The following is a 14,252-nucleotide window of genomic DNA, read 5'->3' on the forward strand; positions in this document are numbered from 1 at the left end:
GAGCTGCTTCTCACTCAGAGTGAGGCGGTTCCAAAGTCAGGGTACAAAGCAGAACTTACAACAATGCTTGCATACGTCCCTGCTATTTAGAGCTACCCTGAAGTCAGAGATCCAAATCCAGACCTGGTAGAAGGGGGCACCGCTCCACTAATAGAGCAGTGTCTGCTTACACCTGTCCTGAATTTGGCCCAGCAAATGCACTATTTGCATGCTGTGAAAGCACATCTACTGAGCAAGAGAGCACAGAAGGCAAAACACCTGATATCTAGATGCGGAATCAGCCCCGCCAGCAAAGTTAAGGCGAATTACCTTCTAATCGCTGCATTGTTTTATTTAAGCAAACAACTAGTTTAATACTCCTGTAGTTATGGTATTTAATTCTTTCCAGTCAAATAAACCCCTAGCTCCATGTCTGATTACTAGAGAGAAATAATCTACAAATTGCTTTCACATAGTCCCACTTCAATGAACAACATGGATCAGAAGGTAATTAAATTACACTTCCTTTATTTGCTCTTTCCAAAAAGGTGCTTCATACAATCCGTTAATTAGACACGGAGCTAGGCGGGCAAGGTTAGTCACTCCCCACTGCCATGGTGGGGAGGGCAGGTCACCGTGCAATGCCAAGCCCTGCTCAGCAGAGCAGGGGTAACAGGGAGATGGGCACTTGCTGAAAATTGCGCACCTTGTTCAAGAACTTTGCTGGGCTGGGCTCTGATCCAAAGCCCATTACAGTCAACGGAGCTGATTCCACGGACGCCAGTGGCCACTGGATAAGGCCCTAGGTTCCTCCATGGTATCGTGACGGACAGCAAAGAAATCGTTAATCCAACAAAGGACAAGGACATGGTACAGAGGATACTGCGCTCTTCACCCCCACACAGCACGTCGGTATTGCCTACCATACAGCATGGTACAGTACACAGGTGCTGTAATGTGCACGGATAGCAAAGTGGGAAGCTTCAGCTTGGAGTCTCTGCTTTCATATCAGCCGGGGGGAATGTATGCTAAGCAGAGCCTGCAGTAAGAACTGCTAATCCAGTTTCCAGTCTGGTATCAGAAAGGACCCTGTCTAGTGCCAGTTGCCACAGAAGAGCTTAGCTAGGCCTGGACCTGTGTCGCCTGGCATGGCTTTCCTCTGGCTCAGCCCCGCACTCCCCGGACTCTGGGGCTGCCAGATGCACAACTGGTTCTCACTCAGAGGATGCTCTAATTTACATCAGCTGCTAACAGGCTATAGTTGCAAAACTGCAGTAGGGATAGTGTTGCTGGCCTGCCCTTTTCCTCCAGCCATGCCCGTTACGACAGAGAGGGGAATGGCACAAGAGTGATGGCCCCACCACAGGATCTGTGACTTTGCACTGGGGTTACTCTCCCAGGCCTCAGTCCACTGGGTAAATTCTCTGCTACTAGAAATGGAAGAAGACTCCACTGAGCACAATGGAGCTGCATGCACTTACTCCAGCACAGAATCTGGCCAGATTCCCCCAGGGCATGCTCCCTGCTTTGCAAACACCATAAAACCAAGAGCAAGGCCCATTGTCCCCTCCCTATACACAGCCAGTTTCCTCCCCACAACCTTCACAGAGGCATGAATGAAGCATTTTCAGTCTGAACTCTGAATTTCCCTGCCTTGAGCCAGGCCCTTATTGTTACTAATAACTCTGTGTATGGCTAGGCCCTGCTGGAGCTGTGATAGAAGGCTTTCAGCTGCAAATAACATGGCCCAGCTGCTCCAATGGGGATAAGAGGGAACCTGTTTTAGCCAAGAATCATGTCATTGTAGCTCTGTAATAAGAGGAAACGGGGCAGAGATTTTATTGTACAGCTTCTGAGTTCTAAAGCTAAAAGATTTCACCCACTTCAAAGAGCCAGCCCAGCTGATTTCTAGCCTCCCACATTCTCTCCCAGAATGGGGATTACGCAATCAATTCAAATCAAGCTCAGAAAATGAACTGGAAGTGAATGGTCTCCAATGCCAGGCCAAGAAGAAATCCACAAGAGCAAATTAGTTTACTCAATATCAACCCTATGGGAGAAGGTACCTGGACTGCTCAGACTGGGAAGAGACTATGTGAAATGCTCTTGCTTGCTGGTAAGAGGGGAGAGGGATGTTTGTGAGTGGGTAAAAAGGTGGACCCCAGGATGTAATCCACAATTCAGGAGACAGCGAAAGCTCCCGACAGTTCACCTTCTCCTACATAAGCCACGATTTCAGGACCTTATTTCCTTCTCTCTTTACGGAAGTCTCCCTCATTCTTTTCCACCTAGATTTGCTCCTCCCTGTTACCTAAATTACAAGAGATTGATCTGAATTAATTCAAAGTATTGATTTACTTTAAACTTGTTATGGTCTGTTGCAGGAAGCCCCACATCTCTGAAATACCTGTCGAAAAAGCAACCTGCTGCTCTCCAGCATCAAGAAACAGCAGATGTTTCTGTAGGACATATAAAATCAATGTTTTGTGCTCCCTCTTCAGGGACGGCAGCAGGAGTTCATTACAACTATTATGTGAAGACAGAAACAACCATGTTTTGATTAGTCAGAAAATGTTTTGAAGTTAGGATGGTTGGAATCCCCTCCTCCCTTCCCCCCCATGGAAAATGTCAAGTTTTTGGCAAATAATTGAAAACCAAAATATTTCAGTTCTGAAATACCACTTCGTTGTTGCGTGGGAGTTGTAGTTCATGTGCCTCATACTCCCATTCTCCTTTATAGGTTGGGCTCCCTGGTCAAACTACATTTCCCATGACAAACTATGGTCCCCCCCTTGGCCGGCAGAGGTGGTGAATCATGGGAAATGAAGCCTGTCTGGGAAGGCTGGTGCATAGAGGAGAATGGAGAGAAGAAGCAACCAACCTACAACTCCCATTAGGTACCACAGTGGCATTTTTGTATCAAAATATTTTGGGTTTTCGCCAAAAAAAACTCCAAAGTCAAATATTTCCACAGAAAGCACGTTTTGAAGAAAAAAAAATGTTGTTTAATCAAAAACCCAATTTTCTATTGAAGAAGTTTTGATGAAAAACTTTTGATGGGCCCTAGCTTAAATATACGTGTGATCTGAGGCACCATAATGCACAAGTGATGTGCACTGCTGTTACTAAAGACACAATGGGACTTTTTCCAAGAGGGTGTGTGTGACCCAGAGGCCCATTGGTGCTAGCTGGCAAAGGGTTCACTACTCAGCATCAGCAACTCCTATCAGGCCTGACAAACTCACTACACCTAACCCATTGTTATCATAGTACAGATCTATAAAGGATGTCGTGTCAAGTATCAAATGAAAGTTGGTGACAGACGGGTCATCAAAAGCATTGTGGGACGCATGTATGGTTGGTGTGTAAGGAGCTGTGTGTTCCTACTAAAATATGGTTTAAACCAGGGATCAGCAACCTTTCAAAAGCGGTGTGCCGAGTCTTCATTTATTCACTCTAATTTAAGGTTTCGCGTGCCAGCAATACATTTTAACGTTTTTAGAAGGTCTCTTTCTATAAGCCTATAATATATAACTAAACTATCGTTGTATGTAAAGTAAATAAGGTTTTTAAAATGTTTAAGCTTCATTTAAAAAAATGCAGAGCCCCCCCGACCAGTGGCCAGGATCTGGGCAGTGTGAGTGCCACTGAAAATCAGCTCACATGCCGCCTTTGGCATAGGTTGCCTACCCCTGGTATGTAACTAGGCTGAGTTGACAAACAGGCTTTCTGTCAGATGAAATATGTCAATTCACCTCTCTCTCTGTCACATGTAAAGTAAGCATTGTAAAACCAACACAATAGAAGTCTATTTACATGTGAAAGTCAGCAGGAAGAACAAGTCGAGAGGGTGGGATGTGAAACAATCAGAAGGAGGGGAAGCCACCTTGGAGCCAGCACCCCAGGAAGGGAACCACAGGGGTCATCCTGCCTTTTTGCGGGGGAGGTGGAGAGAGCGAACACTGAGTTTGGAAATGTATGGAGAAGCAAAAAGACATTTTATCATTCTTCACTGAGGCAACACAAAGGACAGTGCCATTTGCATTCTTCAAAGCAGGATCCTAGTCAGGGATGCTAGTGCTTTAGGTGAGACAAGGATTTTAGCCTGTTAAAGTTAAGCTCGGACTGTAAGAAGCATGTTATACGCTTTGTTTTCTTTGTAACTTGTTCTTATCCTTGCTCACTGTCTCTTAAACACACATACTTGGTAACGAAGGGCAAGATGTGTTTTCACAATCAATAGATTGCAGTGCTGTGGTGTTACACTGGGGCTGCTGAATCAAACAAGCTTGTGGGTGTGCTGTCTCTTTGGGGACAGCTTTCCTGGTAATTCCTGTGAGTGTCCAGTGACAAGGGCTGGATGCTTCAGGAGGCTACTTCGAAGGAGTTCGGGGACTGGGGTACACGCAGCAAGGCAGAGCAGGGGCTGGCATAGCCCTCAGAAGAAAACTTGAGTGGCTGAAAGGCTGGAGACATTAGGAAGTTGACATCCATACTGGCAATATGTCCCAACTTTGTATCGCCTGCAGATTTTATTAGCACACTCCCACTTTTTGTGCCAAGATAATGAATGAAAATGAGAATTAAAATCCGTCCCTAGACCAATCCTAGCTAGTAACCTCGCTCTAGCTTGGCAGTTCACCTTTAGGTGTGACCCACTGTCATCTCCCCTTCAACCAATTCCTTATCCACCTTTCAATTCTCATATTAATCCTCATCTTCTCCAATTAAACAATTTCCCATGTGGACCTGTATCAAATGCTTTACTGAAATCCAGGGAGATTAGATTTACTGCATTTTCTTTGTCTAAAAAATCTGTTATCCTCTCAAAGAAAGATCAACCTTTCGTAAAACCATGTTGTATTTTATCCCAATTACGTGTACCTCTATGTCCTTAACTACTCTCTCTTTCAACATTTGTCCCAAGACCTGCATATAACTGAGGTCAAGCTAACAAGCCTGTAGTTTCCTAGATCACCTTTTTCCCTAAAAATAGGAACTATATTAGCGACTTTCCAGTCATAGGGTATGACTCCAGGAGAGTACAAATTCATTACAAATCCTTGTTATTGGGCTTGCAATTTCATATGCCCATTCCTTTAATAGTTTTGGATGAAGATATTCTGTAGTCCCTGATTTGGTCCCATTAAACTGCTTGAGTTTGGCTTCCACCTCAAATGTAATAATTTCTACTTCTATAACCTTGTTCCCATTAGCCACTGTCCATTCACCTCATTATCCTCATTAAAAACTGAGGCACAATATTTGGTTAGGTGTTAGGCCATGCCTAGATTATCTTTAATCTCGATCCTTGGGGCTTAATGGTCCCAATTTCTCTTTCCTTATTTTCTTTTTTACTATTGAAGTCCCTTTGCAAGGTACAACTCCACTTGGCTTTTGGCAGTTTTCACTTTTTCCCTGCACAGTCTGACCTCCCAGAGGTAGCCTTCCTTGTTGATCCAACCCATCCTCCATTCCTTGTAGGTGTTCTGCTTTCCCTTAATCACCTGTCTTTGATGCTTGTTCATCCAGTTTGGTCTGCAACCCTTTCCTAGGATTTTTTCCCCCCCTGCTTGAGATGCTGGCTTCAGATACTTTAAGTTAAAGCTTCAGAAACTAATGCCAAGCCTCCTCCACATTCAGATCCTTGAGTTCATCAGTCCAATCCACTTCCCTAACGAGTTCCCCTAATTTTGTAAAGTTTTCTCTTTGAAATCAAGGACCCTGGTTGCAGACCTATTTTTGTTTATCCTTCCATTTAGTTTAAACTGAATTAACTCAATCACTGGAACCAAGGCTGTCTTCTACAACCAGGTCTTTTATGAGGTCCTCGCTACTTACCAACCCTGCCTCTAAAATGGCATCACCTCTTGTTGGTCTGGTGACTATTTGGTGAAGAAACCTCTCAGCGATTGTAACCGGAAAAATCTGGGCCCTACCATTCTTAGTAGCACTTGTCCTCCAGTCTACATCTGGGAAATTAAAATCTCCCATAATCATACAATTCCCAGTAGTGCTTATTTCATTACAAATATTTTAAAGAGGTCTCTATCCATATCCAAATCAGATCCTGGGAGTCTACAGCAGACCCTAAACACTCTCCCAGAGGAGCCTCTGTTACCTTTCTTCCCCAAAGTGATTCTGACCCAAACAGATTCAGTTTTATCCAGTCCATCACTTCTAACTACCTCATCATTAATATACAATGCTACTCCACTACCTTCACCTTTATTTCTGTTTTTCCTGAACAGCACATAGCTTCAATCCCTGTACTCCAGTCATGACAACTGTTCCACCATACTTCTGTTATCCCTCTAATATCTGCCTTCACTTTTTGCGCCACTAGTTCTAGTTCCTGCATTTTGTTACCCAGACCCCTTGCACTGGTGTACACACATCTTAGTTGTTTCTGCTTGGGTTTGCCCAGATTCCTCACCCGATTAGACAGAGTGATCCTACTGCCAGTATCACCTACTGACTGTTACTGTTAGTGGTAGTGGCACTATCTTTCCTCTTGATGTCCATTCTCCTACCCTCTGTTGTTCCTGTCTCCACTGGTATATTTTCTCTTACTTGATTTTCCTCCTGTTCAATATTAGACTCAGGCGTGGAGATTAAGTGAGCATCTCCCAACCGTCTCCCCTGAATTCCTAGTTTAAAGCTCTTTTAATCAGTTGTACCACCATCCATCCCAGAAGTCTATTTCCCTCCCTACTCAGGTGGAGTCCATCCCATGAGAACAGTCCTCTGCCCATGAATGCCTCCCAGGGATCAAACATCCCAAAGCCCTCCTTATGGCACCACTGCCTGAGCCATCTATTGATCTTTATCATCTTGTCTCGCCTTCATTCTCCTCCAGGGACAAGTAGAATCCCACTGAAGATCATCTCAACCTCCATTTCTTTAAGCATCTTCCCCAGCCTGGCAGAGTCTCCCTTGATGCATCGCAGCAATAATCTTGCAGTATCAGTTGCTCCTGCATGAAGGACAATCAGTGGATTCTTTCCAGCTCCCATTAAGATCATCTTCAGCCTCAGGTTCGCATCCCATATCTCAGCTTCCCAGTAACCGGTGGGCAGGATTGAACCTGGGGCCTCGGGAGCTTAGTGCATGAGCCTTTACCGCATGAGCTAAAAGCCAATTGGCTGATAGCTAAGGCTGTAGAGCAGACTCATTTTCTCTCTCTCTCATTAAGTGGTCTTGGTGCCACTAGATGGGACAGGACACCACACCAGGAGGTGTGTGGGTTACAAGCACACCCTTCTATTCTCCTCATCAGCTCTGAGGACAGGCCTGTTCTTCTTAGCAAGGAATCTCCAATCACATGGACCTGCTTCTTCCTGGTGATGGTGTGATTCTCCTGCCTTCTGTTTTTTCTGACTTCAAGTCCTCTTATCTTCTGTTCTCACTTGCAAACTTCTGAGAGTTGTCCTCTGTCCTCCTGGGGCTCTGAACTCTGCTATCTTCATTGACTCGTCCCCTTCTCTTGCACAACTAGCCACTCTTCCCTTCTGTTACTGCCTGCCTCTCCCCTTCATTTTCCAACTCAGCCAACCTGCCCCTCAGTCCTGGGCACTGCGAGAAAGTGTCACAGGGGGTGTTAACCCAAATGCTAAATTCTGTCCAGTTTTCACCAGAACAGCTCCACCTCCAGCGTAGGTATTTCCATCCTTTCTGTTTCCATTCCCTGCCCCAATGGGGCTACTCGTGTTAGCACAGTTATGTGCCGTGTAAGCATTTGCTTCACTAGTTACTACACCAGGACCCGAACCACAGCCCTCTCAAGTCTGTGGAAAGTCTTCACAGGCTGTAATTGCCTTTGGAGAAGGCCCCGATACACATTCTCCATTTCCATACAGAGATTTGGTTCTCCTGCAAATCTCCCACGTTTTGATACTAATCTATCAGACTTCAAGTAATGGAAGCGATAACATGAAAGACATTTAACATATGGCTCCCCACAGCACTACAGCACATGCTGCTCTCCTGGCTGGAAAAGTGACATAAATGATTCTTCCCATTCCTAATTTGTAAGATTACTTGTTTAGGGTCTACCAGGATTACAATGTGTTTGTGGTGAAGAGGATAGGTGTTAGAACTAGCTGTTGCCTTCAAAAACAACTAAAATCTCTTTCCCGATAAGCAGATGGGTGGAATTAATGACTTGGAAGGGAGGATGAGGGCACTGCAGGGTGCCATTGCAAAGCATTTCATCTGGGAAGCATCATTACATTCATTATATAATCTCCCACCTAGTACCTCACTTTCTAGTGCAGCCAATCAGCTTGCAGTAGTCCTCCTCTGAGTGTTTAATGCCATGGTTCAGTTCAGTTCATGTGCCCTTTCCACATCCTTATTGCTAAGAAACAAACAAACATTTTCAAGCCTGTGGCCTAGACAACATGTGTGTCCTCTTGTTCCTGCCAGAAATTGTGAACTGCCAAGAGCTGAGGGCTACCTGTCAGACAGTCACCTCTCCTGTGCGCTGCTGTAGGGAGAGGAGTCTGTTCCACATGGTGTCTATAGCGCTACAATCATCTTGACCATATAGTTTCAAGTCAGCTTTGGATGGAACAGTTATGATCTAAAACTGGTCACAGGTACCATGGCAAACTCATTTCCTTTGAGAAAAACAGTTACGGTTGCTAAGGGAGAACAGTGTGCTTACCTGTCAAAGCAGGGAGAGAACCAGGCACTTGAGAGCAAGGACATGAATAGTTAAGCGCACCAGAAATCTTATACTACCAGTATACTAAACCAAGACCTGATCCTTTACTCTTTTACTCTAGTATCGCTCCACTAGAGCTCACTGTCTGATAGTCTGAATTGGTTTGAGGGGTGAATTTCATTTGCTACACCCTTTCTGAAGGGCTATTAATTTTTCAACATTCTGAACTCTTTTGCATTCATAGAGCACTGGGCCACTTTACAACTCTATGCTGATAAAGTGTGTCAGTCTCCAGCTATCGGAGGCTAGGAAGGAACGGTCTCTTTGAGTAGGTTACTTCCTCACTACCTACTGCAGAGTTTCTTGCACACTCCTCTGCAGCAGGTGGCACTGGCTGTTGTCAGCAGCAGGCCACTGGGCTAGACGGATCACACTCTGATCCAATCTGGCAATTCCTGAGTTCCTCCATTGCTAACTGGGTGACCCCTTGGCATGTTCAGCATGTTCGCAGATGTACTTGGCAATGCTGACAGGTAGCAGCACATTTTTAAAGGGGTCTCCATCGAGCCTCTAACTTTGCAGGGAGAGTCGGATGCCTCCAGAACTGACAGCACTTGGATGTCTAATGCCTTGATCTGAGGGTACAATCAAGGAGACATCTAAGTGCTTTCATTTGCACCCCCACTTTAAGTGCAGGTGCAAAGCAGGAGGCTGGTTAACAACGTGGCCTATAGGCTCTGCCGACTGACTCCCCAGGCGGGTGGCCTTAGCAGCGTGGGAGGATTTCATTACCAGCCTGTACAGCACCTTGCTGTTCTGTATGCAGCGCACCGCATAGGTCAGCTCCCTGAAGACGCTCCCTTCCAGCTTGGCTCGCCCTTGCGAGCAGACAAAGACCCCACCTTTCCCGTCCCTGAAGAGGCACTTCCGAATGAGGCATCCTTGCAGAGAGCTGGCCAGAGACTGGGCCTCCTTGTCCCTCTGCAGCTCCTGCTGCAGAGTTTTGAGCTCCAGGTCCCTCTGCAGGGCGGTGAGCCCACTGGTTTGCGGCCTGCTGTGGATCACCTGGGCCAGCATGTGGCTCAGACCGTGGGCCCGATAGGACAGTTTGTACATCGACCGGTCGTCGTCCTCATTCTCGCTGCTCGTGCTCAGCTCGCTGTCACTAGAGTCTGTCTCCAGGGTCATGGCTTCCCCCTCCTTTGCTGTATAAAGTCTGCTATTGACTTCAGCCTCTTTCTCGCCTGCTTTTTCAAGCACCAGCTGAGTCTTGGAAGCAGGAAGTAAATTACTTTGGTCCCCACCCACCACGATCTTGCAGGTTCTTACGTTCCTCGCAGGGGGGCCACCCCAGCCTCCCCGCTTCGACACGTTGCAAAGTGCAGGGTCTGACGCCTGTAACACGCAGTGGGACTTGGCCAGGGTGGTTAGGTGTTTGCAGGCCCAGTTCCTCTCAGAGGATGGGATGCCCTCTATGGTGACAGAGGCGTTTTCACTGCCGGTGAACTCACAGTTTTCCAGGACCCCTAGGGCCACGCTGTGGAAATGGACGCTGGACTGATTGAAAGTGCAGAACTTCACCTGGCATGTCCCCGGGGCATGGATCTGCAGCTGCCCGTTCTCAAAGTTGCAGTTGTCGAACTGGACGTGGCCAGAGGTCGTCTGGAGAAGAACGATCATGAGACAAAATAAATACAAAAATAACTCACATTCCTGGCCATACCATTATGTCCCATTCCACTTCTCAAAGCAACCCCCTCACTTCCCGCCCCCACACATCTAGTGGCACATGGAACTGGCATGTGTCATGGGTAACTGACACCCATTGGCTTCCGCACCAAGAGTCCATGCATTTAACTGCCCCAACCTCGATCAGTTACCTTTATAATGCTAGATAGCATGGCAGGCTCCAGCTGCCACATCCCACAACTAGGTGGCTCAATGTGACCTGCTGAAGGCACTGAACTGAGCAACATCCATCTACTATGAGTTCAATCCTTCCCTTGGCAGCTTTAGTTGTTGTCAGCCTGTACACACAAGTTGTTGGGCTCAGTACAGGCGTAAGCAGGTGAAATGTAATAGCCAGTGATACAGAGGAGGTCGGACTAGACATCCTAATGGCCTCTTCTTGCCTAAATATATATGAATGTACCAGGAGCTTACACAGCATCTGCTCTACACGCTATCACGCGTCTGTTGTACGCCAGGTCCCAAGCATTCTGGAAGAAAGTTAAAGGTTTCTCTCAGACATCTATGGGTCAGCGTTAGGCAGGGGGATTTGCCTTAGCACTGGTAAGTTCATTCACTCTTCACTGTTGTCCACATGAATGTGGCACTGGATTGCTGACACCTGTCATGTCGCCAGTTGTCCCTTCCATGCCTTGGGAAGCTTTGTGACACAAAGCAGCATAGTCTGTGTGCATAAAGCCTTGGAGATCAGCCTCAGTAATCTTTATACACCTTGTGGTGAGGAAAGACAGGGCTCTCCTACAAAGCTCTCTGCTTATCCCCACAACAAGTACGACACAGGCAGCGACAGTGTCCCCACCTTGCTCTGACAACATATCTGAGCCATGACCCAGCGGGATCTGGTACAGTGATCCCCAAACTGTGGGGGAGATTTTGATAAGAAGATACGATCAGTGACTGGGGACAGGAGCTCCCAGGCCATAGGAATCATTTTGCACAACTCTCCAAATTTTACACCTGACCTTTTCCTGGTCAGCCACACATTGCACTTCCCGGGGTAAAGGAGCAGCCTTTCAAATCAAAGCGCTAAGATAAACAAATGGAGAACACTGCAGTATTTTAGCGAGGGATCAGCTATGCCACGCATCTAACACCTACATTTTTCCCCCTCCCACTTTTTTTAAAGCTACTTAAAAGGGACACTGTCAAGTCAATTTCAATCTAAACAAATTATTTTGTAAAAGCTTTTGCAAAATCTAAGATCAATTTCATGGCTCCATGTTCTTTTTAAAATAAAAAACACCAATGGGAAATGGGCTTATTTGAAAGGAAACATTCTCCATTCACTGTCTTCAACCCAAACGCTGAAGCGTTGAGCTGATTATGATCCAGAAAGCAAAACTGACGATCAATGGAAGGGAAATGTTTCTACTTTCATTGTGGAGGCTGAAGGAAATTTGTACAAAGTCACTAAACAGCACGCAACAGTGAAGAGTAAATGAATCCCTGTTTCAATAATCTAAATAAATACATAGCAGGAAATCTATTGTTTTTAAATACAATTTTTTTTTACCCTGACAGTTTTTCCTTTTAACACTTGTATCGCACTTTTGCTCTGAGCATTTTAAAAGCAATTAGGTTAAATGAAGTAGATAATTAAATGATTTTAAAAAACAGAGTTCCACAACTCCTGTAAGGTAGTTTTCCTTTTTACAGACAGATAAATTGAGGCAAAGAGCGGCAAGAGGTCAGATTTTCAAACCTTTACTCCCATGGCTGTGCCTCAAGTAGCCTGATTGGCTTCATGGAGTACGAATGTCTGGACCAGGCCCAAGGTAACATGGGCAAGGTCAATCAGCGAGTCAGCTACCGTGCCAAAAACAGAACCGAGGAGTCCTGACTTCTCTAAGCCCTAGATAACACTACTAAAAAAGAGCATGAATGAGATCATGTGTGTGCATCCCCCAGGAAGGCATGTCATAGGGACCTGTCTGACCTGCATCTCACAGGCCACAAATACCACGCAGCACCCACACACTAAACCCAACAACCAGAAATAGACCAAAGTATTACAGCCCTCAGGAGACTAAAGTACTGTGAGCCACAGGCAGAGAACAGGAGGGACCAAGACGCACCAGTACCCAAAGCCCTACAATGGCAGGGGACTGATTTAGTGAGATACACCCAGACGCCCCACACTCCATGCTGCAGAGGAAGGCAAAAATCCTTCCAAGTCCCTGTCAACCTGAGCCGGGGGGAAATTCCTTCCCCACCCCACATATCAGTTAGACCAGTTAGACCCCGAGCACACGAGCAAGAACCAGCTGTCGAAAGAAGAGAATGCTCAGTGCCGCCTCAGAGCATCAGCCCACTCCATCCCTTGTCCCATCTCCAGCCAGGGCCATCAAGGGACAAGGATACCGTGAGAGTTTCAGACCCACCTTGTACACCACAGGGGTGAACCAGGCTGGCATAAAGACCACATTGCACAGGCGAGTGGTTGGGCAGTGCTGATCAATGCTGACCAGCAGGGCTACATCTCCTAGCTTCCCCTGCCCCACGATCTCCACCGGCACCTTGAGGATGATCTCGCTCTGCTCTTCATACACCCCTGGCAGCAGCACAATCCGGTCGTAGACGCCGGCCGAGGCCAAGGCGGCCCGGAGGGTATCGAACTCACAGCCCTGCCCAACGCGGAGGACATGGCGGTCCTTCTTCCTTCGGAACAAGTAGAAGCAGTTGGAGGACTCGAAGTCCTGGGCGTTTTTGGTCCAGGTTTTTGAGGCGACGTAGTGCTGTTTGAAGGCTTCCCGCCAGGACTGGGGCTCCACATCAGGCTGGTTGGGCCAGTTTGGGTGTCTGCATTCGATGCAGCCTAGGCACAGCTGGCGCCATCGGGTATTATCCAGACTGAGGATCAGCTCGTACCAAGCTCTGCAAACCAGACTGCAGCGGCCAAGGTCGGGCAGACGCAAGTAGGATAAAATCAGGCGCCACAACTCCACCGGGAGACCGCTGATCTCCATAGTCACCTAGCAACAGTGGGACACAGAGACAGGCGTTAGACAATCAAATGCAGGCATTGATTAGATCTGTGACAGTTCCTTCCTGTGGCCTCAGTCTCACTCCATTCCCCGTAGATGTCCAATGGGTTTGTTCTGTGCCCACTGGCTCCACCCCACCCCAGGGACTGGCTGTGCTGCCTCTGCCCTTCTCCTGGCCCCTGCTGACCCAGGGAGAGAGAGGCCAGGACTGGAAAGTGAACCCAACCTGCCTGGATGGCTGTACAGAGCACCAACAACTTGCTCCCTGCAGAATCCGAGTCAAGGCTTCATTCAGTGCACATCAGGGGCTTCCTTCAGCACTGCCCTGCACCTCGTGTGGGCAACTACGTCAGTGCCAAGGCAGAGCCCGGTGCCACCCGCCCAGAACGATGGCCTTTCACAGCCACTGTGCACTTCATTAAAGCAAAACAAACAGGAAACACTGTTCACATCAGAGAGTGATCTTCCTGCTATTTAAAGACATATACAAATGTTCAGTTTGTAATTCAGTTTTTAGGGATAGCTCAGTGGTTTGAGCACTGGCCTGCTAAACCCAGGGTTGTGAGTTCAATCCTTAAGGAGGCCATTTGGGGATTGGTCCTACTTTGAGCAGGGGGTTGGACTAGATGATCTCGAGGCCCCTTCCAACTCTAATAATCTATGATTCTATGATGTAAAGAACAGGGACAATACCTAGCAGCCGATGGGCCCTTGGCGCATGTGACCTGAAGACCAAGGAGCCACTCAGGTACGCCTGTTCCCTGAGCCAGAGTCCGTGTTGCCCAGTGGCAGTTACACCAGTACAAGGACAGGCATAACTACCCGAACAGCACTGACGCAGGGTGTCTCCAGCAGATGGGTCTTTTGAAAGG

General features: G+C 47.1%; 1 protein-coding gene across 2 annotated transcripts in view; it reads right to left on the reverse strand.

Annotated features, from left to right (window-relative positions):
- Positions 1-14,252, reverse strand: part of FBXO10 (F-box protein 10) — a 64,391-nt gene that overhangs the window by 34,874 nt on the left and 15,265 nt on the right. The window contains exons 2-3 of one of the 2 annotated variants that reach the window (XM_032778753.2): positions 12,778-13,368; positions 9,455-10,309 (exon numbers count right to left, since the gene is read on the reverse strand). In XM_032778753.2, coding sequence (XP_032634644.1) covers positions 9,455-10,309; positions 12,778-13,362 — 1,440 coding nt within the window. In that variant the 5' untranslated portion in view covers positions 13,363-13,368. The remainder of the gene's footprint in view (positions 1-9,454; positions 10,310-12,777; positions 13,369-14,252) is intronic. The other variant, XM_032778755.2, reaches the window with a different exon arrangement.

This window comes from Chelonoidis abingdonii, chromosome 6 (genome assembly GCF_003597395.2).
Source record: "Chelonoidis abingdonii isolate Lonesome George chromosome 6, CheloAbing_2.0, whole genome shotgun sequence".
Lineage (NCBI taxonomy): Eukaryota > Metazoa > Chordata > Testudines > Testudinidae > Chelonoidis > Chelonoidis abingdonii.